The sequence below is a fragment of the Pseudorca crassidens genome, chromosome 2, assembly GCF_039906515.1.
Source record: "Pseudorca crassidens isolate mPseCra1 chromosome 2, mPseCra1.hap1, whole genome shotgun sequence".
Classification (NCBI taxonomy): domain Eukaryota; kingdom Metazoa; phylum Chordata; class Mammalia; order Artiodactyla; family Delphinidae; genus Pseudorca; species Pseudorca crassidens.
This window is the reverse complement of record NC_090297.1, coordinates 128957056-128980874: the sequence shown is the minus strand read 5'-3', so window position 1 is coordinate 128980874 and position 23819 is coordinate 128957056. Positions and strand designations below refer to the sequence as shown.

At 39.5% G+C, this 23819-nt stretch overlaps 2 protein-coding genes across 9 annotated transcripts in view; one reads left to right on the top strand and one right to left on the bottom strand.

Annotated features, from left to right (window-relative positions):
- The window catches only part of LOC137219707 (ankyrin repeat domain-containing protein 45-like), a 150938-nt gene that overhangs the window by 19753 nt on the left and 107366 nt on the right, over positions 1-23819 (top strand). For all 8 annotated transcript variants that reach the window (XR_010941217.1, XR_010941216.1, XM_067728672.1 and 5 more), the window contains exons 4-5: positions 14187-14281; positions 15305-15443. Coding sequence is in view for 6 of the 8 variants with exons in the window: in XM_067728672.1 (XP_067584773.1) it covers positions 14187-14281; positions 15305-15443 (234 nt within the window). In the remaining 2 variants the exon portion in view is untranslated. The remainder of the gene's footprint in view (positions 1-14186; positions 14282-15304; positions 15444-23819) is intronic.
- TEX50 (testis expressed 50) lies at positions 2949-4405 on the bottom strand. Its single transcript, XM_067714386.1, has 2 exons — positions 4084-4405; positions 2949-3163 (listed from the first exon to the last, which is right to left on the bottom strand). Exons 1-2 carry the CDS (start codon positions 4403-4405, stop codon positions 2949-2951), a joined length of 537 nt encoding a protein of 178 aa, XP_067570487.1.

Sequence of the window (23819 nt, the reverse complement as noted above, 5' to 3'; positions counted from 1 at the left end):
ACTTTTGTTTTTATTTCCATTTCTCTAGGAGGTGGGTCAAAAAGGATCTTGCTGTGATTTATGTCCTAGAGTGTTCTGCCTATGTTTTCCTCTAAGAGTTTGATAGTGTCTGGCCTTACATTTAGGTCTTTAATCCATTTTGAGCTTATTTTTGTGTATGGTGTTAGGGAGTGTTCTAATCTCATACTTTTACATGTACCTGTCCAGTTTTCCCAGCACCACTTATTGAAGAGGCTGTCTTTTCTCCACTGTATGTTCTTGCCTCCTTTATCAAAGATAAGGTGACCATATATGCATGGGTTTATCTCTGGGCTTTCTATCCTGTTCCATTGATCTATATTTCTGTTTCTGTGCCAGTACCATGCTGTCTTGATTACTGTAGCTCTGTAGTATAGTCTGAAGTCAGGGAGCCTGATTCCTCCAGCTCCATTTTTTGTTCTCAAGGTTGCTTTGGCTATTCAGGGTCTTTTGTGTTTCCATACAAATTGTGAAATTTTTTGTTCTAGTTCTGTGTAAAATCCATTTTTGAAGAATGACCCATGGCATTTAGAAAACACAATCCAGGAACAAATTTTGCTGTAACTTTTCTGAAAGTTTGGGGCTTATGGTGTTAAGTTTCATTGGTTTTGTTATCAAATGCAAGTCCCTGTGTCTGACATGCAGTGAGGCCAAACAATACCAAAACGTTGGAGTTTGGAGCACAGAAAGGTTTATTGCAGGGCCATGCAAGGAGGTGGGTGGCTTATACCTTAAAAACCCCGAACTCCCTGAAAGCTTTCAGCAAAGCCCTTTTATAGGAAAGGTGAGGGAGGGTCATGGTTAGTTGTTGCAAACGTCTTGGTGTCAGATTCTTTGTTCTTGAGGTCAGGTCATGGTCAGGTCATGATGTTCCTGTAAACCTCCACCAAAATAAACATTATTCTGTGTTCTGACAAGGGCAAGATCCCAAGGCTGTACTTTCATCCTCTGAGGTCCAGGCCTGGCCAAGAGGAGGGGTCCCTGCATGAGCCGGTTACCCTGCCGGGGAGCGTTTGTCCACCACCCAGTCTGAGTCCTCCCGCCAGTGCCCAGCCCTGGCTGAGGAGGCAGATCTCAGCTGGCGGAACGCTTAGGGCCAGGTCCCCAGACCCTGCCCAGCCGTCATCACTGAGGAAGTCAGGTGCCCAGGACCCAACTGGCCCTCTGACTCCTCAGGGCACCCAAACAGTGGCCGGGACCCATGGAGATGTCACTGCCCTTTGGTCGAGGAGGTGGGGATGGGGGAGAGATTCGTTGCTGCTTCCAGGCCTGGGCCTGGCCAGTGGGCGGCTTTGGCGAGTGCTCTGGAGCTCTGCGGGACATAGCCCTCAGCCTGTCCTTGGGCCTCCCAGCTCACCTGCCAGGCACGAAGCCAGAGGGCCTGGAGGGCCCGAGGGAGAAGGACGCGATCCACCTCTCACTGCACTCTCTGCCATGAGGACCACTGTGAGGCTGACTGTTGGCAGAGCGGGACCTCTAACCGCCAAGCCAACGGTCATGCTAAAGGCCGCGTGCCTGCCCCACTTTCCATCTCCCTCATGTCCATCTGTTTAGTTTGGGTCCTTACAGTCTTAGGGGAATTAGACCTACCATTTCCTAGTGATGAAGATAAGAAGACTATAATACTATAAACTAGTCTTCTGTTTCCAGATCAATGATGGGATTGCAAGGATTGGCGCTTCATGGTAATGTAGCTGTGAAATGTCAAAACACAAACTACGCAACATAAAATGTAACATTTGTTTAATTCAGACTGAACAAGAGTATAAACCACTTCCATTTCTTGCTCTAATGATGAGAGGTTTACGGGGCTGAGGACTCCCTACCCAAGAGACTCCTCTATACTACTGAAAATTTGACTATTAGAGATAAATTTCATTGGGTCTTCGAGGTTCGTAGACTTTTGAAGTGTTCAAGGGTCCTCCATTAATAGGGATACATATAAGTGTTCTCTTAGAGGGAATTAGTTGACAGTTCAGAGCTCTGAAGGTATGGAGCAGACATTCATGGACATGTGGGAGTAGGGTTGTGGTTAGGCAAGAGTGGAAGTAAGTAGGGGAGTGGAAAGTGGAACCATAAACAAACTTTTAATAATCCACAATAACCCAAGGCAGGCACTGTTCTCTTCTGTTATTTATAAAGACTGTAGCATTATCTATTACTGTACAAAGGATTGTTTTTTTAAAAGTTTTTTTCCCCTTATATTGATGGGAGGTATATTATAGATCTGGTATATTTTTCTGGGATTCTTCAACATGTTGTTAAGAAAATCTGTCCTAGTCTCAGACCAGTCTCTCAGCTTTTGTTTGGAAAATATGGAAACCATATTTAAAAAAAAAATTGAGGTGACTGATCAACAAAAGTGTGGAATATTTAAAAAAACTGAGGCATCTTATCAACAAAAGCTTGAAATTAAAAAAGTGTTGATACTTAATTCCTCATTTATTTTACTGAAAATGGAAACATTTATACTTAAAAAAATTAATCTGTTCCTTAGTATTTCCATACCATTTTAACAATATGAGATGGGAAATTAAACGTCTCAGTGTGGCCATAAAATTTGCTCAGGAAACTAAGAAAAATCACAAATATTATTTAAATCAGAGATTTACTGAAACACTAAATGAAGATTCTGTTCTACACATTGCTTAATGATTAGTAATCGAACGCATTGAAAAGGACAAAGCACTTAAACACGAAGCAGTGATCGTATACAGTCTTTCCCCATTACTTTTAGTGAGTATGGAGCCGTTTTAGCTGAATAGAAATAACTGTTCAATCCAGACTTTGTTGGAAGATTTCCTTAAAGAACCTGGCAAAAAATTTACAAAGGATGCCAAAGAACGATTTTTGTCCTTACATGAGTTCTCGCAATAGATTTCTTGTGTAGTCTTCATAATGGACTGAGCTATATTTGCATATGGATATGTCTAGTATCCTCTGGCTCCTTCTCCTTCACTCTTCTTCCCCTTTAGTTTTTGGTGCTTGACTTTCTTAGCTGGAGGATGATGGGACACCTGATTCAGGTACTTGGGGATCATTGATGTTGTGGCCACCGGTCTGCAGAGTATTTGGTCAATGTCATAGATGGGCTGGCTTTCTAGATCATTACCAGCTGTATCTAAGGAGGCTTGTTTCTTCAGTTAAAAGGAGAAAAAAACATATTAGAGATTTTTTTATTACTGTAGTTCAAATTAAATTTGTTTTCTGGATATATACACTTAAACTCCAAATACCACATGTTAGTTATTTATGCAAAGAAAAAGTTACTGTAGATGAAAGGTATAAATGCAGAAGAAATGCTCTTTTTTATATGCCCTTGTATAAGGTTATAGCGATCATTATCACCATCGGCAAACATTTAATAAGTACTTTCTGTGATTAGAGCATTCTGCTGGGAGGAATTATTTGAATATTAGTAAAATATTTTCCTTTACTAAACAACCTTAAGGTATAATGTGATAAAGTCATAGTAATTTTATAAATATCTAATTGTTGTGAAGGTCAATGAGCTTTTAAGATTGCCTCAAAATATGGTGTCACTGGCAAAGTGGGAAATTAGTTTTAAGAGTGCTATTTTCCAGAAAGTTATACTAAAATTAGAAATTAGTTTGCAGTCCATTAAAAAAATACATGCCGACTTTTGTATACTTAGCTTTCTTAGACAGATCGGGAAGGGATCTAACAAAATGTCGTTCCATATCCTTAATTTTATGGATCAGGCAGCTGAGAAAGATACAGTGACTTACCTAAGGGCCCAGACAGATACCTTCACTTCCTATGCATTCTATTCACTGTAGCTCACTACTTTCTTGGTGTGTTTCGTAACTTAAAATAATCGATCTAAAATTAACAGGTTATTTTAAGGACCTTCTAATTGAGTACACCTTTGCTGAACACCTGACATATGCAAGAAACTGCTACATGCTGGGGATGAATGGTGGAAATTGGGGAGGTTATGAAGAAGAATAAGACATGGTTCTTTCTCTCAAAGAAGATGATAATCTTATCTTTTAAACTCTTTGATATTCTATAACTATTATTATTTGCATCACTAATTCACCTTTTTTGTGTGTTTCTTCCATTTCAGCCACAGGTAATGAGCAGATAAAACAGACAGGATGGAAAAGAGAACTTGTACTAAAATATAAATAAGATGTAAAAGACACTGAAATATATCCGTACTAGCAAAATTGCAGCATAGTTTGTTCAGAGGGTAAGGTAGACGGTGAGATGGAGAAGGCTTAACTTTCAAATGATGTGTTTCTTCTGGAAAAATCTCCCATCCAACCTTTGTCCAGGTAGTACCATCACAAATGCAGAAACTCTCCCTGAAGAAGCAGAGAAACAACAGAGGAAAAATCAGGGATAGTCCTTGAGAAGGCATCTTTCTTTCTCAAATGGAAAAAAGCGTTTATAATCAAAAATTGGTTACAGACAGAGCAGAAATGCCCTGAGTATTAGTTAACATGGTGTTCCAGTCAAAGCACTGAAGATACTTTTACTGGTCAGCAAAATATACACTGATGATCACTGTAACATCATCAGTCATAGTGATTCAGGGATAAATTCAGTGATGTCATAGAGAACCACACTGGACTGAAAAGGTGTTGCCTAGCCAATCACCTTGGATTTCTTAGGAACACTTCTTCTTGTTTTTTTCCAGAATAGTTTGAGCCTCTTCAGTTTTCTGAAAAACAAATACTTTACTAATATTTTGCTAGCTAATAAATTTAAATTGTAATTATCGTAATAGAATTTCATGGAAACAACTTACCTATATCCTTTCCAACGCTTTTTTTTTTTTTACATCTTTATTGGACTATAATTGCTTTGCAATGGTGTGTTAGTTTCTGCTGTATAACAAAGTGAATCAGCTATATGTATACATATATCCTCCCAAATCCCCTCCCTCTGCATCTCCCTCCCACCCTCCCTATCCCATCCCTCTAGGTGGTCACAAAGCATGGAGCTGATCTCCCTGTGCTATGCGGCTGCTTCCCACTAGCTATCTATTTTACATTTGGTAGTGTATATATGTCCATGCCACTCTCTCACTTCGTCCCAGCTTACCTTTCCCCTCCCAGTGTACTCAAGTTCATTCTCTATGTCTTTATTCCTGTCCTGCCCCTAGGTTCTTCAGCACCATTTTTTTTTTTAAGATTCCATATATATGTGTTAGCGTACAGTATTTGTTTTTCTCTTTCTGACTTATTTCACTCTGTATGATAGACTCTAGGTCCACCTCACTACAAATAACTGAATTTCGTTTCTTTTTATGGCTGAGCAAAATTCCATTGTGTATATGTGCCACATCTTCTTTATCCATTCATCGGATCTTTGTCCATCCATGTTGATGGCCAGTTAGGTCGCTTCCATGTCCTGGCTATTGTAAATAGCGTTGTAATGAACATTGTGGTGCATGACTCTTTTTGAATTGTGATTTTCTCAGGTTATATGCCCAGTAGTGGGATTGCTGGGTCATATGGTAGTTCTATTTTTAGTTTTTTAAGGAACTTCCGTACTGTTCTCCATAGTGGCTGTATCAATTTACATTCCCGCCAACAGTGCAAGAGGGTTCCCTTTTCTCCACACCCCCTCCAGCATTTATTGTTTGTAGATTTTTTTTTTTTTTTTTTTGTGGTACGTGGGCCTCTCACTGTTGTGGCCTCTCCTGTTGCGGAGCACAGGCTCCGGACGCGCAGGCTCAGCGACCATGGCTTATGGGCCTAGCCGCTCCGCGGCATGTGGGATCTTCCCGGACCGGGGCACGAACCCATGTCCCCTGCATCGGCAGGCGGACTCTCAACCACTGCGCCACCAGGGAAGCCCAATTGTTTGTAGATTTTTTGAAGATGGCCATTCTGACTGGTATGAGGTGATACCTCATTGTAGTTTTGATTTGCATTTCTCTAATGATTACTGATGTTGAGCATCTTTTCATGTGTTTGTTAGCAATCTGTATATCTTCTTTGGAGAAATGTCTATTTAGGTCTTCTGCCCATTTTTGGATTGGATTGTTCGTTTTTTTTGATATTGAGCTGCATGAGCTGCTTGTATATTTTGGAAACTAATCCTTTGTCAGTTGCTTCGTTTGCAAATATTTTCTCCCATTCTGAGGGTTGTCTTTTCATCATGTTTACAGTTTCCTTTGCTGTGCAAAAGCTTTTAAGTTTCATTAGGTCCATTTGTTTATTTTTATTTCAATATCTCTAGGAGGTGGGTCAAAAAAGATCTGTGATTTTTGTCATAGAGTGTTCTGCCTATGTTTTCCTCTAAGAGTTTTATAGTCTCTGGCCTTGCATTTAGGTCTTTAATCCATTTTGAGTTTATTTTTGTGTATGGTGTTAGGGAGTGTTCTAATTTCATTCCTTTACATGTAGCTGTCCAGTTTTCCCAGCACCACTTATTGAAGAGGCTGTCTTTTCTCCATTGTGTATTCTTGCCTCCCCTATCAAGATAAGTTGACATATGTGTGTAGGTTTATCTCTGGGCTTTCTATCCTGTTCTATTAATCTATATTTCTGTTTTTGTGCCAGTACTATACTGTCTTGATTACTGTAGCTTTGTAGTATAGTCTGAAGTCAAGGAGCCTGATTCCTCCAGCTCCGTTTTTCTTTATCAAGATTGCTTGGGCTATTCAGGATCTTTTGTGTTTCCTTACAAATTGTGAAATTTTTTGTTCTAGTTCTGTGAAAACTGCCATTGGTAGTTTGATAGGGATTGCATTGAATCTGTAGATTGCTTTGGGTAGTATAGTCGTTTTTACAATGTTGATTCTTCCAATCCAAGAACATGGTATATGTCTCCATCTGTTTGTATCATCTTTAATTTCTTTCATCAGTGTCTTATAGTTTTCTGCATACAGGTCTTTTGTCTCCTTGGGTAGGTTTATTCCTAGGTATTTTATTCTTTTTGTTGCAGTGGTAAATGGGAGTGTTACCTTAATTTCTCTTTCAGATTTTTCATCATTAGTGTATAGGAATGCAAGAGATTTCTGTGCATTAATTTTGTATCCTGCTACTTTGCCAAATTCATTGATTAGCTCTAGTAGTTTTCTGGTAGCATCTTTAGGATTCTCTATGTATAGTATCATGTTATCTGAAAACAGTGACAGTTTTATTTCTTCTTTTCTGATTTGGATTCCTTTTATTTCTTTTTCTTCTCTGATTGCTGTGGCTAAAACTTCCAAAACTATGTTGAATAAGAGAGGTGAAAGTGGGCAACCTTGTCTTGTTGTTGATCTTAGTGGAAATGCTTTCAATTTTTCACCATTGAGAACAATGTTGGCTGTGGGTTTGTCATATATGGCCTTTATTATGTTTAGGTAAGTTGCCTCTATGCCTACTGGAGGGTTTTTATCATAAATGGGTGTTGAATTTTGTCAGAAGCTTCTTCTGCATCTGTTGAGATTATCATACGGTTTTTTCTCCTTCCGTTTGTTAATATGGTGTATCACATTGATTGATTTGCGTATGTTAAAGAATCCTTCCATTCCTGGAATAAACCCCACTTGATCATGGTGTATGATCTTTTTAATGTTCTGTTGGACTCTGTTTGCTAGTATTTTGTTGAAGATTTTTGCATCTATGTTCATCAGTGATATTGGCCTGTATTTTTCTTTCTTTGTAACATCTTTGTCTGGTTTTGGTATCAGGGTGATGGTGGCCTCATAGAATGAGTTTGGGAGTGTTCCTCCATCTGCTATATTTTGGAAGAGTTTGAGAAGGATAGGTGTTAGCTCTTCTCTAAATGTTTGATAGAATTCGCCTGTGAAGCCATCTGGTGCTGGGCTTTTGTTTGTTGGAAGATATTTAATCACAGTTTCAATTTCATTACTTGTGACCAGTCTGCTTTTATTTTCTGTTTCTTCCTGGTTAAGTTTTGGAAGGTTATGCTTTTCTAAGAATTTGTCCATTTCTTCCAGGTGTCAATTTTATTGGCATATAGCTGCTTGTAGTATTCTCTCATGATCCTTTGTATTTCTGCAGTGTCAGTTGTTACTTCTTTTTTTTAAAATTTATTTTATTTTATTTATTTTATTTTTGGCTGCATTGGGTCTTTGTTGCTGCACACGGGTTTTCTCTGGTTGCGGTGAGCGGGGGCTACTCTTCGTTGTGGTACACAGGCTTCTCATTGTGGTGGCTTCTCTTGTTGGGAGCACGGGCTCTAGGAGCACGGGCTCTAGGTGCGCGGGCTCAGTAGTTGTGGCTCACGGGCTCTAGAGCACAGGCTCTGTAGTTGCTCCGCAGCATGTGGGATCTTCTCGGGTTAGGGCTCGAACCCATGTGTCCTGCTTTGGCAGGGGGATTCTTAACCACTGTGCCACCAGGGAAGCCCCTGTTACTTCTTTTTCATTTCTAATTCTATTGATTTGAGTCTTTTCCCTTCTTTTCTTGATGAGTCTGGCTACCAGTTTATCAATTTTGTTTATCTTCTCAAAGAACCAGCTTTTAGTTTTATTGATCTTTGCTATTGTGTCCTTCATTTATTTTTTTATTTATTTCTGATCTGATTTTTATCATTATTTTCCTTCTGCTGACTTTGGGGTTTTTTTGTTCTTCTTTCTCTAATTGCTTTAGGTGTAAGGTTAGGTTGTTTATTTGAGATTTTTCTTGTTTCTTGAGATAGGATTGTATTGCTATAAACTCCCCTCTTAGAACTGCTTTTGCTATATCCCATAGGTTTTGGGTGGTCATGTTTTCATTGTCATTTGTTTCTAGGTATTTTTTGATTTCCTCTTTGATTTCTTCAGTGATCTCTTGGTTATTTAGTAGTGTGTATTGGGGTGTCTGTGAACTTACTGTGCTTTTAGGCAGCCTCTCTGCTAATGGGTGGGGTTGTGTTCCTGTTTTGCTAGTTGTTTGGCATGGGGTGTCCAGCACTGGAGCTTGCTGGTCGCTGAGCGGAGCTGGGTCTTAGCCTTGAGACGGAGATCTCTGGGAGAGCTCTCGCTGATTGATATTACGTGAGGCTGGGAGGTCTGTGGTGGCCCAGTGTCCTGAACTCGGCTCTCCCACCTCAGAGGTTCAGGCCTGACACCCGGCCAGAGCACCAAGACCCTGTTAGCCACACACTCAGAAGAAAAGGGAGGAAAAAAAGAAAGAAAAATAAAATAAGTTATTAAAATTAAAAAATTAAAAAACTAATAAAAAAAAAGAGAGCAACCACACCAGTAAACAAATCCACCAGTGATAACAAGTGCTGAAAACTATACTAAGATAAACATAAAAATCGGAAACTAGTCTGTTGCATACAGCAAACCCCAAGTCTACAGTTGCTCCCAAAGTTCACGGCCTCAATTTTGGGACGATTTGCTGTCTATTCAGGTATTCCACAGATGCAGAGTATATCGAGTTGATTGTGGAGATTTAATGCACTGCTCCTCAGGCTGCTGGGAGAGATTTCCCTTTCTCTGTTCACACAGCTCCTGGGGTTCACCTTTGGATTTGGACCCGCCTCTGCATGTAGGTCGCCTGAGGGCGTCTATTCTTCGCCCAGACAGGAGGGGGTTAAAGGAGCAGCTGATTAGGGGGCTCTGGCTCACTCAGGCTGGGGGGAGGGAGGGGTACAGTAGTTATAATTCGAATGCGGGGTGAGCCTGTGGCAGAGGCTGGCGTGACGTTGCAATAGCCTGAGGTGCCCCGTGTGTTCTCCCGGGGAAGTTGTCCCTGATCCCAGGACCCTGGCAGTGGTGGGCTGCAAGGCTCCCGGGAGGGCAGGTGGGGATAGTGACCTGTGCTTGCACATGGGATTCTTGGTGGCTGCAGTAGCATCTTTAGCATTTCATGCACGTCTCAGGTGTCTGCGCTGATAGCCGCGGCTTGCGCCTGTCTCTGGAGCTCCTTTAAGCAGCGCTCTTAATCCCCTCTCCTCACGCACCAGGAAACAAAGAGGGAAGAAAAAGTTTCTTGACTCTTAGGCAGGTCCAGACTTTTTCCCGGACTCCCTCCCGGCTAGCTGTGGCGCACTAGCCTCCTTCAGGCTGTGTTCAAGCAGCCAACCCCAGTCCTCTCCCTGGGATCCAACCTCCGAAGCCCGAGCCTCAGCTCCCAGCACCCACCAGTCCCGGCCGGCAAGTGAGCAGATAAGCCTGTCAGGCTGGTGATTGCTAGTTGGCAGCGATCCTTTGTGCAGGAATCTCTCCGCTTTGCCCTCTGCACCCCTGTTGCTGTTCTCTCCTCTGTGGCTCCGAACCTTACCACACATCCCCCCCCCCCCCCATCTCCACCTGTGAAGGGGCTTCCTAGTGTGTGGAAACTTTTCCTTCTTCACAGCTCCCTCCCAGAGGTGCAGGTCCCATCCCTATTCTTTTGTCTCTGTTTTTTCTTTTTTCTTTTGCCCTACCCAGGTACGTGGGGAGTTTCTTGCCTTTTGGGAAGTCTGAGGTCTTCTGCCAGCATTCAGGAGGTGTTTTGTAGGAGCTGTTCCACTTCTAGGTGTATTTTTGATGTATTTGTGGGGAGGAAGGTGATCTCCACGTCTTACTCCTCTGCCATCTTGAAGATCCTCCCCAACCCTTTTGAAGTATGGTACTTTCACATCTACTTACAAAGTAGCTATAGCTGTTATCATTTCATACAACCTAGCATCTGCTTCTGTTTTTTTCATTCTGGAATGTCCTTCCCTTCAAATAGTCAAGCAAATGCTGAGTCCCTCCCCCTTTTGACCTATATCTTTTTGGTGGCAATGTGGTACTATCAGGTAGTGGGTGAGGGGTGGGGAATTTGGCGTGGTAAGTGAAAAAGAGATGGTGAGGCTGCATGATATATGATAAGAAGGTGACACAGACTCTGCCTTTAAGGAACCTACAGTCTAGAGGTAGAAGCAAAAAACTACAAGACAGATTAAACTCAGAGCTAAATCATATTATAATCATGTCACAATTGATAGAACAATGAGATCTACCTGGGGGAATTAGGAGTTTCACAGAAGTGCATTTTAAAGTAAGCTTTGAAGAATGAGTAGAATTTTGGTGGGTGGCAATGCAGAGAGGGCATTTTAGGTTGAGGAAACATAATAAGCAAAGAAATTCTGTGTAAACCTTTAGACAACCATTTATAAATATTTATTGAGCACCTCCTATGTGCTAAATACCATTCTAGGAGCTGAGAATACATACACAACTAGGCATAAAACTATGTTTATGGAGTTTACTTTGTGGTAGGGAGACACAGAAAATAAAATTATCTAAATCTATGTATCTGTGCAGTGTTACGGAGAAAAATAGAGTGGTAACGGGGTTATGAAGTTGCCAGCAAGTAAGAGTGTGTTATTTTATAGAGGGCAATCAGGAGAGGCTTCTCTGTTAAGGTGATGCTTGAGCAGAGACCTGAGAAACTGAAGGAGTGAGCCTGGGAGCAGAGGAAACAGGGGGTAAATAATGGACAGGGTCTCTGGATGAATGTTGCAAGGGATGAAGCTGGAAAGATAGTTTGTGGCTAGATAGATCTTGGAAGGCCCCACATTTTATTCAGTAGTCAATAGGGAGTCATTTACAGAGTTTTGAGGAGAGGAGTGACATAATAATAAACTTATTGAGTGCTTTACTGTGTGACAGGCACTGTGTCAAGACGTCTGCATGCATTATACTATAATACATTGTGTTTAATTCTTACAACAACCCTATGAGGATGGTGCTATAATACTTCCATTTTCTAGATGGAGAAACTGAGGTTAGTGGGGTTAAGATATTGCTATGGTCTGAAAGTTTGTGTTCCCCCCAAATTCATATGTTGAAATCCTAATGCCCAATGTGATGGTATTAGGAAGTGGGGCCTTTGGGAGATGCTTAGGACATGAAGGTGGAGCCCTCATGAATGGGATTAGTGTTCTTATAAAAGAGTCCCCACAGAGTTCCCTAGCCCCATCCACTATGTGAGGGCACAGTGAGAAGATGCTGGCAATAAAGGAAGAGGGTTTTCATTAGACTGCAACCATGTTGACAGCTTGATCTTGGACTTCCCAGCCTCCAGAACTGTGAAAAATAAGTTTCTGTTGTTTATAAACTACATAGTCTGTGGTATTTTGCAGCCTGAATGCAGTAAGACAGCTATGGTGGCATTAAGAGGATGCTTGCAGTAAGCTCCTTTCTCTACCACGCTACCCCAAATAAATATATGCTGTTAGTAAAATCGGTGTGCTTATTATATAAATGCAGTTCTATGACAAGTCCCTTAGTCCCCTCTTCCAGCTAATTCCTCTGCTAAACTTCATCCTGTTTTGAAATTCTGGGGCCACTACTGACTCCAGGTCACCCAGCTAGTGGAGCCAAAACCTAAACCTTGGATTCCAGTTTAGGGAATTAATTCTGTTTGCAACATGAATGGTGGGTTTGAAGCTGTGACTGACAAAACTATTCAGCTGCAAAAACGTGCTGTCTTTCATGAAAAAGGAAGGATGACTCAGGCTGGAGCTGCAGGCCAAGAGGATGGAGCCTTACACCACAGATGATTATCCCCAGGCTTTGATACCTAATAGAATTTGCCCTGTGGGATTTCAAAATTACTTGGGAGTGTGGTGACTCCTTTTTTCCTCTAATTTCTCACTTTTGGAATGGCATTATCTATAACTGTTGCTCTATGCCTGTCCCACCATTGTATTTTGGGAGCAGAGAACTTTGTTTTCTAGTTTCACAGGTCTACAGATGGAGAGGAATTTTACCCCAAGATAGATGGATCATACTAATGTCTCATGCATACCTTGTTTAGATGATGAGATGAGACTTTTGAGCTGATGATATTTTAGATGAGCATTTGGACATGAGTTGATGTTGTAATGGGTTGAAACTTTTGGATGTTGGCATGGGGTAAATGTATTTTGCATGGGGGATATGTAGGAGTTTTGGGAGGTCAGAGGGCCGACTGTGGTAGGCTGAAAAAAGTCTGCCAAAGATATCTAGGTTCTAATCCCTGGAACCTGTGAATGTCACCTCATATGGGATTTTGCAGATCCTTAAATTAAGGATCTTCAGATGGGGAGATTATCCTGGATTATCCAGGTGGGACCTAAATGTAATTACAACTGTCTTTATTATAAGTGAGAGGCAGGAGATTTGACACAGAAGAGGAGAAGGTGATTTTTTTTTTTTTTCCCTCTGTACGCGGGCCTTTCACTGCTGTGGCCTCTCCCATTGCGGAGCACAGGCTCCGGACGCGCAGGCTCAGTGGCCATAGCTCACGGGCCCAGCCGCTCCGCGGCATGGGGGATCTTCCCAGACCGGGGCACGAACCCGCGTCCCCTGCATCGGCAGGCTGACTCTCAACCACTGCACCACCAGGGAAGCCCAGGAGAAGGTGATTTGATGATGGAGCTAGACATTGGAGTGGTGTAGTTTGATTGAAGATGGAGGAAGGAGGCACAGCCAAGGGGTACAGGCTGCCACTAGAAGTTGAAAACAGCAAGAAAATAGATTCTCCCTTCAGAGCCCCCAGAAAGAATCTCCCCTGCCAACACAATCAGCTAAACTGATTTCAGGCTTTTCGCCTCTAGAATTGTAAGGGGATAAACTATAAACTTGTGTTGCTTTAAACCACCAAATTTATGGCAATTTGTTATAGCAGCCACAGGAAACGAATACATCAATTGTTAAATTAATTTGAGGCTAATCTACCATTTACTATAGTCAGTTGTTCTGTCTAAGAATATGGTAAAGCTTTCCATTTACTTGAGTCTTTTATTTCTCTCAAAGTGTTGTAATTTTGTTTAAACAGGTCTTGCAAATTTTGCGACGTGTGCTATAGAGAATGGAATTATTTTAAACACTTTTTTTTTTTTTAAAGAGGGAAGCTATTTGAATTTATTTTGAAGGATAAAGAAGGGTAAAGCAAGTGACAGTTTTTCTCTTGGAAATGTTTTTTGTTCCTTTCCCCAGAGTAGGTATTTTGATAGACTATAGTCTCTTTGGTATCGGGTATCACATTTTATGTTTATTTGCTCTTTAAAAATTTTAGCGCAATTCTAGGAATACAGTGAGTGCCCCAAAGTGCTGTGCTAGTTGAATGTTATCCTTTTGAAGTTCCCCAAGGAAAACAACTGCAACAAATCTCCTATACAGTCTTTATAAAACTCTGGAGATATAAATGTACATTACAAGCATGTAATGTTTGTCATGCATATTTTTTTGTCTTTGTCTTATTAATATGCATTTTACTGTTCTATTCTTTCAGATGCAAGGCTGGCGCTAAAAAAATATATCGCAAACGTCTCTGCAATTGTTACAGATACAGCAAAGGGACCAGGGAAGCTTTTTAAGGAAGACAAGGTACTGCATTGTGATTATAGTTTGCTCTGAAGTCTTCCGAGATTTTTGCCTTGTATCTTTAATTTCTACACTAATGCACTAGAGGTAGGTAGCGGTCCTCACTGCTCTCTTCTCCCTCCCTTCCTTCATTTATTCCTTTTTTTTTTTTTTGCGGTACGCGGGCCTCTCACTGTTGTGGCCTCTCCCGTTGCGGAGCACAGGCTCGGACGCGCAGGCTCAGCGGCCGTGGCTCATGGGACTAGCCGCTTCGTGGCATGTGGGATCTACCCGGATTGGGGCACGAACCCGTGTCCCCTGCATCGGCAGGCGGTCTCTCAACCACTGTGCCACCAGGGAAGCCCTTTATTTTATTTTTTATTTTTTTGCATATACATTTATTCGTGTCTCTATATTATTACAAACTATAGAGTAATGAACATCTTAAATCAGATATCAGCAGTTTGCTGCTCATGTGCAAAGAGATGGTTCTGCAATGCAAATTGAGAGGTTTTCAGTGAGGTGAAGCTCTTTTTGCATTTCTTGCACTTTCTTCTGTGAACCACCTGAGAAAGAATAAAATATCCTCGGCATTGCCCGTTGAGTTGCATGCAGCTCATACCATCCACCCGTTTTTTTCCAACCTTTGCAAACACTTTTCTTTATCACAGGCTCATTGAAAATAAAGAATTAGGGAGAAGGTGTAGACTGGCCCAAGGCTTCATGACTCTAGATTATGAGTTTCTTTATACGCACATTCCACTAACGTTAGAGCTGCACTGTCAGATATAGTAGCCCCTAGCCATATGAGATTATTTAAATTAGAATTAATTAAAATTAAATAAAATTAAAAATTCAGTTCCTCAGCCACTTTTCTAGTGCTCATTGGCTATGTATGTCTAATGGTGACTGTATTGGACAATGCAGATACAGAACATTTCCATCATCACAAAAAGTTCTGTTGCACAGTGCTGGTTTAGAGTTACTATATAGAGTTTTATTTTTAAATAAACAAGTGGAAGGTAAATTCTTTGTTACTGTCTCTAGAATACCATCCTCAATGCATGCCGTATAAAAAATGAATGGCTGGAAACCCATTTAGAAGCTTCCATTAATGAGCTTTTTGAGCAGAAACAGCAATTGGAAGATATTGTGACTCCTATCTTCACAAAAATGGCTACACCACGTAAGTTTTGGATAAAAATGGTTTGAGTGTCAGAAAAGATGAAAATTAGGTTCAATGTTGTTATTTCTGAGATAATCTGATTTCAACAATCTTCATTAAGTAGCCATTAACCTTGTTACAGGCACTAATCTATAACTCAGTTTCATTGAGTTACAATATTAATAATAAAAATAATGACAGAGTTATTTCTACAGAGAATGTCTAGTACTAATCTTATTACCATCATTAATCATTTAATTTTATGTAATTTACTATAGTTTTGACCAGTGATTTTCAACCAGGAAGACATGTCCTTCAAGGAGATAGAGCGGCAGAATTTGAAAAAAACATTTTCAGTAATGTAACTCTATAGTTTGAAAAACCTATTGTGGGAATACTGTCCTGTCAGTGGAGAAGGTGCACTGTCAGAATCTTGGTGGCAGGTGTACCTAAGATTTTAAAAATATCAGCTTTATTGAGATAGAATTCTCATACCATAAAATTCACCATTTAAAAAATGAAAAATTCAGCGGTTTTCAGATTTATATAATCATCACCACTGTCTAATTTTAGAACATTTTACCAGCCCGAAGAGACACACCGTATCTGTTAGTAGTCACTGCCCATTCCTCCCTTCCACAAGTCCCTGGCAACTACTAATCTACTTTTTATCTCTATGGATTGCCTGTTCTGAACATTTCAGAGATAGATCATATAGTCTGTTGCCTTTTGTATCTGGCTTCTTTCGCTTTGCATAATGTTTTTAAGGTTTATCCATGTTGTAATATGTGTCAGTATTCCTTTTTATCGCTGAAAAATAGTCCATTGTATGGATTCAACTTTATCCATTCATTAATTGATGGACACTTGAGTTTCTACTATTTGACTATTATAAATAATGCTGCCATGAATTTTTGTGTACAAATTTTTGTGTGGCCTCATGCTTTCATTTCTCTTCGGTATATATTTAGGAGTAGAATTGCTGGTGTCATATAGTACCTCTATTTCTGACCTTTTGAGGAATTGCCAAACTTTTTCCAAACTTCCATTCCCATAAGCAATATATATGAGGATTCCAATTTCTCCACATTGTTATCAACATTTGTTATTATCTTAAAAAAATTTTTTTTAGCTGTTCTAGTGGGTATGAAGTAACTTAATGTAGTTCTGATTTGCATTTCCTTAATTACTGGTGACGTTAAACATTTTTTCAAGTGCTTACTGGCCATTTGTATATTTTCTTTGGAGAAATGTCTCTGAATCTTTTGCCCATTTTTAAGTTGAGTTGTCTTCTTATGTTTTTAATTGAAGTATAGGTGATTTATAATAATATATTAGTTTCAGGTGTACAGCATAGTAATTCAATATTTTAATAGAATTTAAAGTTACTACAAAATAATGGCTACACTTCCCTGTGCTGTTCAATATATCCTTGTTGCTTATTTATTTTATGTGTAGTGGTTTATATCTCTTAATCCCCTACCCCTATCTTGCCCCTCCCATCTTCTCTCTCCCACTGGTGACCACTAGTTTGTTCTCTATATCTGTGAGTCTGTTTGTTTTGTTATATTCATTTGTTTTATAAAAATTTTTTTAGACTCCACATGTAAGTGATAACATAGAGCATATGACTTTCTCTGACTTATTTCACTAAGCATAATACCCTCTAGGTCCATCCATGTTGTTGCAAATGGCAGAATTTCATTCTTTTTTATGGCTGAGTAAACATACATATATAAACACACACACACACACACACACACGCACACACACACACACACACACACACACACACACACCCGATACATCTTCTTTATCCATTCATCTCTTTGTTTTGCTTTGTTTTTTTGGTTTTATTTTTGGCCATGCCAGTCAGCTTGTGGGATCTTAGTTCTCCAATCAGGGATTGAACCTGGGCCCTGGCAGTGAAAGCACCAAGTCCTAACCACTGGGCCACCAGGGAGTTCCATATCCATTTATCTCTTGAGGGACACTTAGGTTGCTTTTATATCTTGGCTATTGTAAATTGATGCTGCTATGAAAATTGGGATGCATGTTTCTTTTTGAATTAGTGTTTTCATTTTCTTCAGATATACACTCAGGAGTGGAATTGTTGGATCATATGGTAGTTCTATTTTTAGTTTTTTGAGGAATCTCCATACTGTTTCCACAGTGGCTGCACCAATTTACATTCCCACCAACAGTGCAAGAGGGTTCCCTTTTCTCTATATCCTTGCCAACATTTGTTATTTATGGACTTTTTGAAGATGGCCATTTTGACAGGTGTGGGGGGATAACTCATTGTGGTTTTGATTTGTGTTTCTCTGATGATTAGTGATGTTGAGTGTCTATTTGTATGCCTGTTGGCCATCTGTATGTCTTCTTTGGAAAAATGTCTGAATTTTGAAAAATTCAGGTCTGCCCATTTTTTAATCGGACTTTTTGGTTTTTTGATGTTGAGTTGTCTGAGCTGTTTGTATATTTTGCATAAAAACCCCTTGTTGGTTGCATCATTTGCAAATATTCTGTAGATTGTCTTTCCTTTTTGACCATGGTTCCCTTTGCTGTGCAAAAGCTTTTAAGTTTAATTAGGTCCCCTTTGTTTATCTTTGCTTTTGTTTCTTTTGCCTTTGGAGACAGATCCAAAAAATTATTGCAGTGATTTATGCCAGTGTTCTGCCTATGCTGTGTTCTAGGAGTTTTATCATTTCAGGTCTTACATTTAGATCTTTAATCCATTTTGAGTTTATTTTTATATATGGTGTGAGAAAATGTTCTAATTTCATTCTTTTACATGTAGCTGTCCAATTTTCCCAGCACCACTTATTAAAGAGGCTGTCTTTTCTCCATTGTACGTTCTTGCTTCCTTTGTCATAAATTAGGTGACCATATGTGCTTGGGTTTATCTCTGGGCTCTTTTTTCTGTTCCTTGATCTAATTTTCTGTTTTGTGCCAGCACCATGCTGTTTTGATTACTGTAGTTTTGTAGTATACTCTGAAGTCAGGGCATGTGATACCTCCAGCTTTGTTCTTTTTTCTCAAGATTGCATTGGAAAATTGGGGTATTTTGTGGTTACATATAAATTTTAGTATGATTTGTTCTAGTTCTGTGGAAAGTGCCATTGGTATTTTGAGAGGGATTGCATTAAATCTGTAGATTGCTTTGTGTAGTGTGGACATTTTAACAATATTAATTCTTCTAATCCAGGAACATGGGATGTCTTTCCATTTCCATTTATCATCTTCAAATTCTTTCATTCATGTTTTATAGTTTTCAGAGTATAGGTTTTTCACCTCTGAGGTTACAGTTATTCCTAGGTTTTCTTAATGCGATTTTGAATAGGATTTTAAACAGGCTTGTTTTCTTGCTTTCTCTTTCTGATAGTTCATTATTAACATAAGGAAAAGCAACAGATTTTTGTATATTAATCTTGTATCCTGCAACTTTACTGAATTCATTTATTAGTTCTAATAGTTTTTTGGTGGAGAATTTAGGGTTTTCTATATAAAGTATCTTGTCATATGCAAATAGTGTCTTTATGTCAAAGAGTGTTTTTCTTATGTTTTCCTCTAAGAGTTTTATAGTGTCTGGTCTTACATTCAGGTCTTTAATCCACTTGAAGTTTATTTTTGTGTATGGTGTTAGAGAGTGTTCTAATTTCATTCTTTTACATGTAGCTGTCCAGTTTTCCCAGCACCACTTATTGAAGAGGCTGTCTTTTCTCCACTGTATGTTCTTTCCTCCTTTGTCGTAAATTAGGTGCCCATATGTGCGTGGGTTTATCTCTGGGCATTCTATCCTGTACCATTGATCTATACTGGTTTTGTGCCAGTACCATACTGTCTTGATTACTGTAGCTTTATGGTATAGTTTGAAGTGGGTGAGCCTGATTCCTCCAACTGCATTTTTCTTTCTCAAGATTGCTTTGGCTATTTGGGGTCTTTTGTGTTTCCATATGAATTGTAAAATTTTTTGTTCTAATTCTGTGAAGAATGCCATTGGTAGTTTGATAGGGATTGCATTGATACTGTAGATTGCTTTGGGTAGTATAGTCATTTTCACAATATTGATTCTTCCAATCCCAGAACATGGTATATTTTTCCATCTGTTTATGTCATCTTTGATTTCTTTCATCAGTGTTTTATAGTTTTCTGAGTACAGGTCTTTTGCCTCCTAGGGCAGGTTTATTCCTAGGTATTTTATTCTTTTTGTTGCGATGGTAAGTGGGATTGTTTCCTTAATTTCTCTTTCTGATTTTATATTGTTGGTGTATAAGAATGCCAGAGATTTCTGTGCATTAATTTTGTATCCTGCAACCTTACCAAATTCATTTATTAGTTCTAGTAGTTTTCTGGTGGCATCTTTAGGATTTTCTATGTATAGTATCATGTCATCTGCAGACAGTGACAGTTTTACTCCTTCTTTTCCAATTTGGATTACTCTTATTTCTTTTAGGACTTCCAAAACTATGTTGAATAATAGTGGCAAGAGTGGACATCCTTGTCTTGTTCCTGATCTTAGTGGAAATGCTTTCAGTTTTTCACCATTGAAAATGATGCTTGCTGTGGGTTTGTCATATATGGCCCTTTATTATGTTGAGGTAGTTTCCCTCTATGCTCATTTTCTGGAGAGTTTTTATCATAAATCGGTGTTGAATTTTGTAAAAAGCTTTTTCTGCATCTATTGAAGTGATTATATGGTTTTTATTCCTTAATTTGTTAATATGGTGTATCTCATTGATTGATTTGTGTATATGTAAGAATCCTTGCATCCCTAGGATAAATCTCACTTGATCATGGTGTATGATCCTTTTAATGTGTTGTTGGATTCTGTTTGCTAGTATTTTGTTCTGGATTTTTGCATCTATGTTCATCAGTGATATTGGTCTATAATTTTCTTTTTTTGTGATATATTTTCTGGTTTTGGTATCAGGGTGATGGTGGCTTTGTAGAATGAATTTGGGAGTGTTTCTCCCTCTGCAATTTTTTGGAAGAGTTTGAGAAGGATGGGTGTTAGTGCTTCTCTAAATGTTTGTTAGAATTCACCTGTGAAGCCACCTGGTCCTGGAGTTTTGTTGGTTGGAAGATTTTTAATTAAAGTTTGAATTTCATTACTTGTGATATGTCTGTTTATATTTTCTAATTCTTCCTAGTTCAGTCTTGGAAAATTGTACCTTTCCAAGAATTTGTCCATTTCTTTGTGGTTTTCCATTTGATTGGCATATAGTTGTTTGTAGTGGTCTCCTATAATCCTTTGTATTTCTGCGGTGTCATTTGTGATTTCTCCTTTTTCATTTCTAATTTTATTGATTTGAGTCCTCTCCATCTTTTTCTTGAGGAGTCTGGCTAATGGTTTATCAATATTGTTTATCTTCTCAAAGAACCAGCTTTTAGTTTTATTGATCTTTGCTATTGTTTTCTTTGTATCTATTTCATTTATTTCTGCTCTGATCTTTATGATTTCTTACCTTCTATTGACTTTGGGTTTTCTTTGTTCTTCTTTCTCTACTTGTTTTAAGTGTAGGGTTAGATTGTTTATTTGAGATGTTTCTTGTTTCTCGAGGTAGGCTTATATTGCTATAAACTTCATTCTTAGAACTGGTTTTGCTGCATCCCATAGGTTTTGGATTGTCGTATTTTCATTGTAATTTGTCTGTAGGTATTTTTTGATTTCCTCTTTGATTTCTTCAGTGATCTCTTGGTTATTTAGTATTGTATTGTTTAGCCTCCATGTGTTTGTGTTTTTTATGTTTTTTCCCCTGTGATTGATTTCTAATTTCATAGCGTTGTGGTCAGAAAAGATGCTTCATATGATTTCAATGTTCTTAAATTTACTGAGGCTTGATTTGTGACCCAAGATGTGATCTGTCCTGTAGAATGTTCAATGTGCACTTGAGAAGAAAGTGTAATCTGCTGTTTTGGGATGGAATGTCCTGTAAATATCAACTAAATCTATTTGGTCTGTTGTGTCATTTAAAGCTTGTGTTTCCTTATTAATTTTCTGTCTGGATGATCTGTCCATTGGTGTAAGTGAGGTGTTAAAGTCCCCCACTATTATTGTGTTACTGTTGATTTCCCCTTTTATAGCTGTTAGCAGTTGCCTTATGTATTGAAGTGCTTGTGTGTTGGGTGCATAAATATTTATAATTGTTAACTCTTCTTCTTAGATTGATCCTTTGATCAGTATGTGGTGTCCCTCCTTATCTCTTGTAACAGTCTTTATTTTAAAGTCTATTTTGTCTGATACGAGTATTGCTACTACTCCAGCTTTCTTTTGATTTCCATTTGCATGGAATATCTTTTTCCATCCCTTCACTTTCAGTCTGTTTGTGTCCCTAGGTCTGAAGTGTGTCTCTTGTAGACAGCATATATATGGGTCTTGTTTTTGTATCCATTCAGCAAGCCTGTGTCTTTTGGTTGGAGCATTTAATCCATTCATGTTTAAGGTAATTATCGATATGTATGTTCTGATTACCATTTTCTTAATTGTTCTGGGTTTGTTTTTGTGGGTCATTTTCTTCTCTGTGTTTCCCACCTAGAGAAGTTTCTTTAGCATTTGTTGTAAAGCTGGTTTAGTGGTGCTGAATTCTCTCAGCTTTTGCTTGTCTGAAAAGCTTTTGATTTCTCTGTTGAATCTCAGTTAGATCCTTGCTGGGTAGAGTAATGTTGGTTATAGGTTTTTCTGTTTCATCACTTTAAGTATATCCTGCCACTCCCTTCTGGCCTGCAGAGTTTCTGCTGAAAAATCAGCTGATAACCATATGGGGATTACTTTGTATGTTATTTTTTGTTTTTCTCTTGCTGCTTTTAATATTTTTTCTTCGAATTTAATTTTTGTTAGTTTGATTAATATGTCTTGGTGTGTTTTTCTTAGGGTTTATCCTGTATGGGACTCTCTGTGCTTCCTGGACTTGGGTGACTATTTCCTTTCCTATGTTAGGGAAGTTTTCACCTATAGTCTCTTCAGATATTTTCTCATACCCTTTCTTTTTCTCTTCTTCTTCTGGGACCCCTATAATTCAAATGTTGGTGCATTTAGTGTTGTCCCAGAGATCTCTGAGATTGTCTTCAATTCTTTTCATTCTTTTTTCTTTATTCTGCTCCTTGGCAGTTATTTGCACCATTTTGTTTACCAGCTCACTTATTTGTTCTTCTGCCTCAGTTATTCTGTTAATTGATTTTGTCTAGTGTATTTTTCATTTCAGTTATTTGTTTGTTCTTTAGTTCTTCTAGATCTTGGTTAAATATTTTTTTATTTTCTCATTCCATGCCTCCATTCTATTTCTGAGATTCTGGATCATTTTTACTATCATTACAATGAATTCTCTTTCAGGTAGATTGCCTGTTTCCTCTTCATTTGTTTGGTTTTGTAGGGTTTTACCTTGTTCATTCATCTGTGACATATTTTTTTGCTGTCTCATTTTTTTCTTTTTTTTAATGAGTGGGATTGTGTTCCCGTCTCGGTGATTGGTTGGCCTGAGGCTTTCAGCACTGGAATTTGTAGGCTGTTGTGTAGAGGTGGGTCTTGGTGCTGAGTTGAGGACCTCCATGAGACCTCACTCCAATGAATGTTCCCTGGGGACTGAGGTTCTCTGTTAGTCCAGTGGTTCGGACTCGGAGTTCCCAGTGCAGGAGCTTCGGCCTGACCCCCGGCTCATGAACCAGGATACTGCAAGCCGCGTGGGGTGGCAAAAAAAAAGAGAGAATCATAACAAAGTAAAAAATAGAATTAAACTAGTAAACTAACAGATATGTGAGAAAGAATACAAAAATAAAAATGTAGATAACTAAACAACCAGAATTTACAACTGTACCACAATAGTGAAAAAGAGGAGGGAAAAGAAAAAAAAAGAAAAAAGGAAAAAGGCGGGGAGGCCTTAGCTATGGAGGGCAGGGCCTAAGCAAGGGCAAGGTTTGGGTGGTAGGCGTGGCCTATGCTCAGGACCCACAGGGCTGGAAAAGGCCCTGGGGGCTGTGGGGGGCGGGGTTTAGCCTCAACACAAAAGAAGGTGCTCAGGCTTGCCTACCACCCCTGGTCTCAGAGAGTGGGGGACCTCACCTGGGAGCCCAGGAGGCTTCCTGGGCTCGAATGGGTGGGGCAGTTGCCCTCTGCTGCTTTCCCACTCCTCCTGGAAGCCTCTTCCCGCCTGCCTGTCCTGATCTCCCGGCCTCAGCGGTGCTGATTCTGTCTGGCTTCCACTTCTCCTCCCCTCTCAGTCCCACCATTTCACTTGGGGGTTCCTCCCATCTCCTTGGGCGTCAGGGTTTCCCACCAGCGGCTGGCAGGTGCCCTAGTTGTGGGGAGATGCTAACTTGGAGTCTTCCCACACCGCCATCCTGACTCATTTTGGTATTAGGGTAATGGTGGCATCATAGAATGCATTTGGGAGTGTTCTC

Excerpts from the sequence above, each read along its gene's own strand:
- TEX50 (XM_067714386.1), bottom strand. The coding sequence starts at position 4,405 with ATGCCTTCTCAAGGACTATCCCTGATTTTTCCTCTGTTGTTTCTCTGC. Across the intron at positions 3,164-4,083 it reads ATGGAAGAAACACACAAAAA|AACTGAAGAAACAAGCCTCC; the intron begins AGGTGAATTAGT and ends TTTTCTCCTTTT.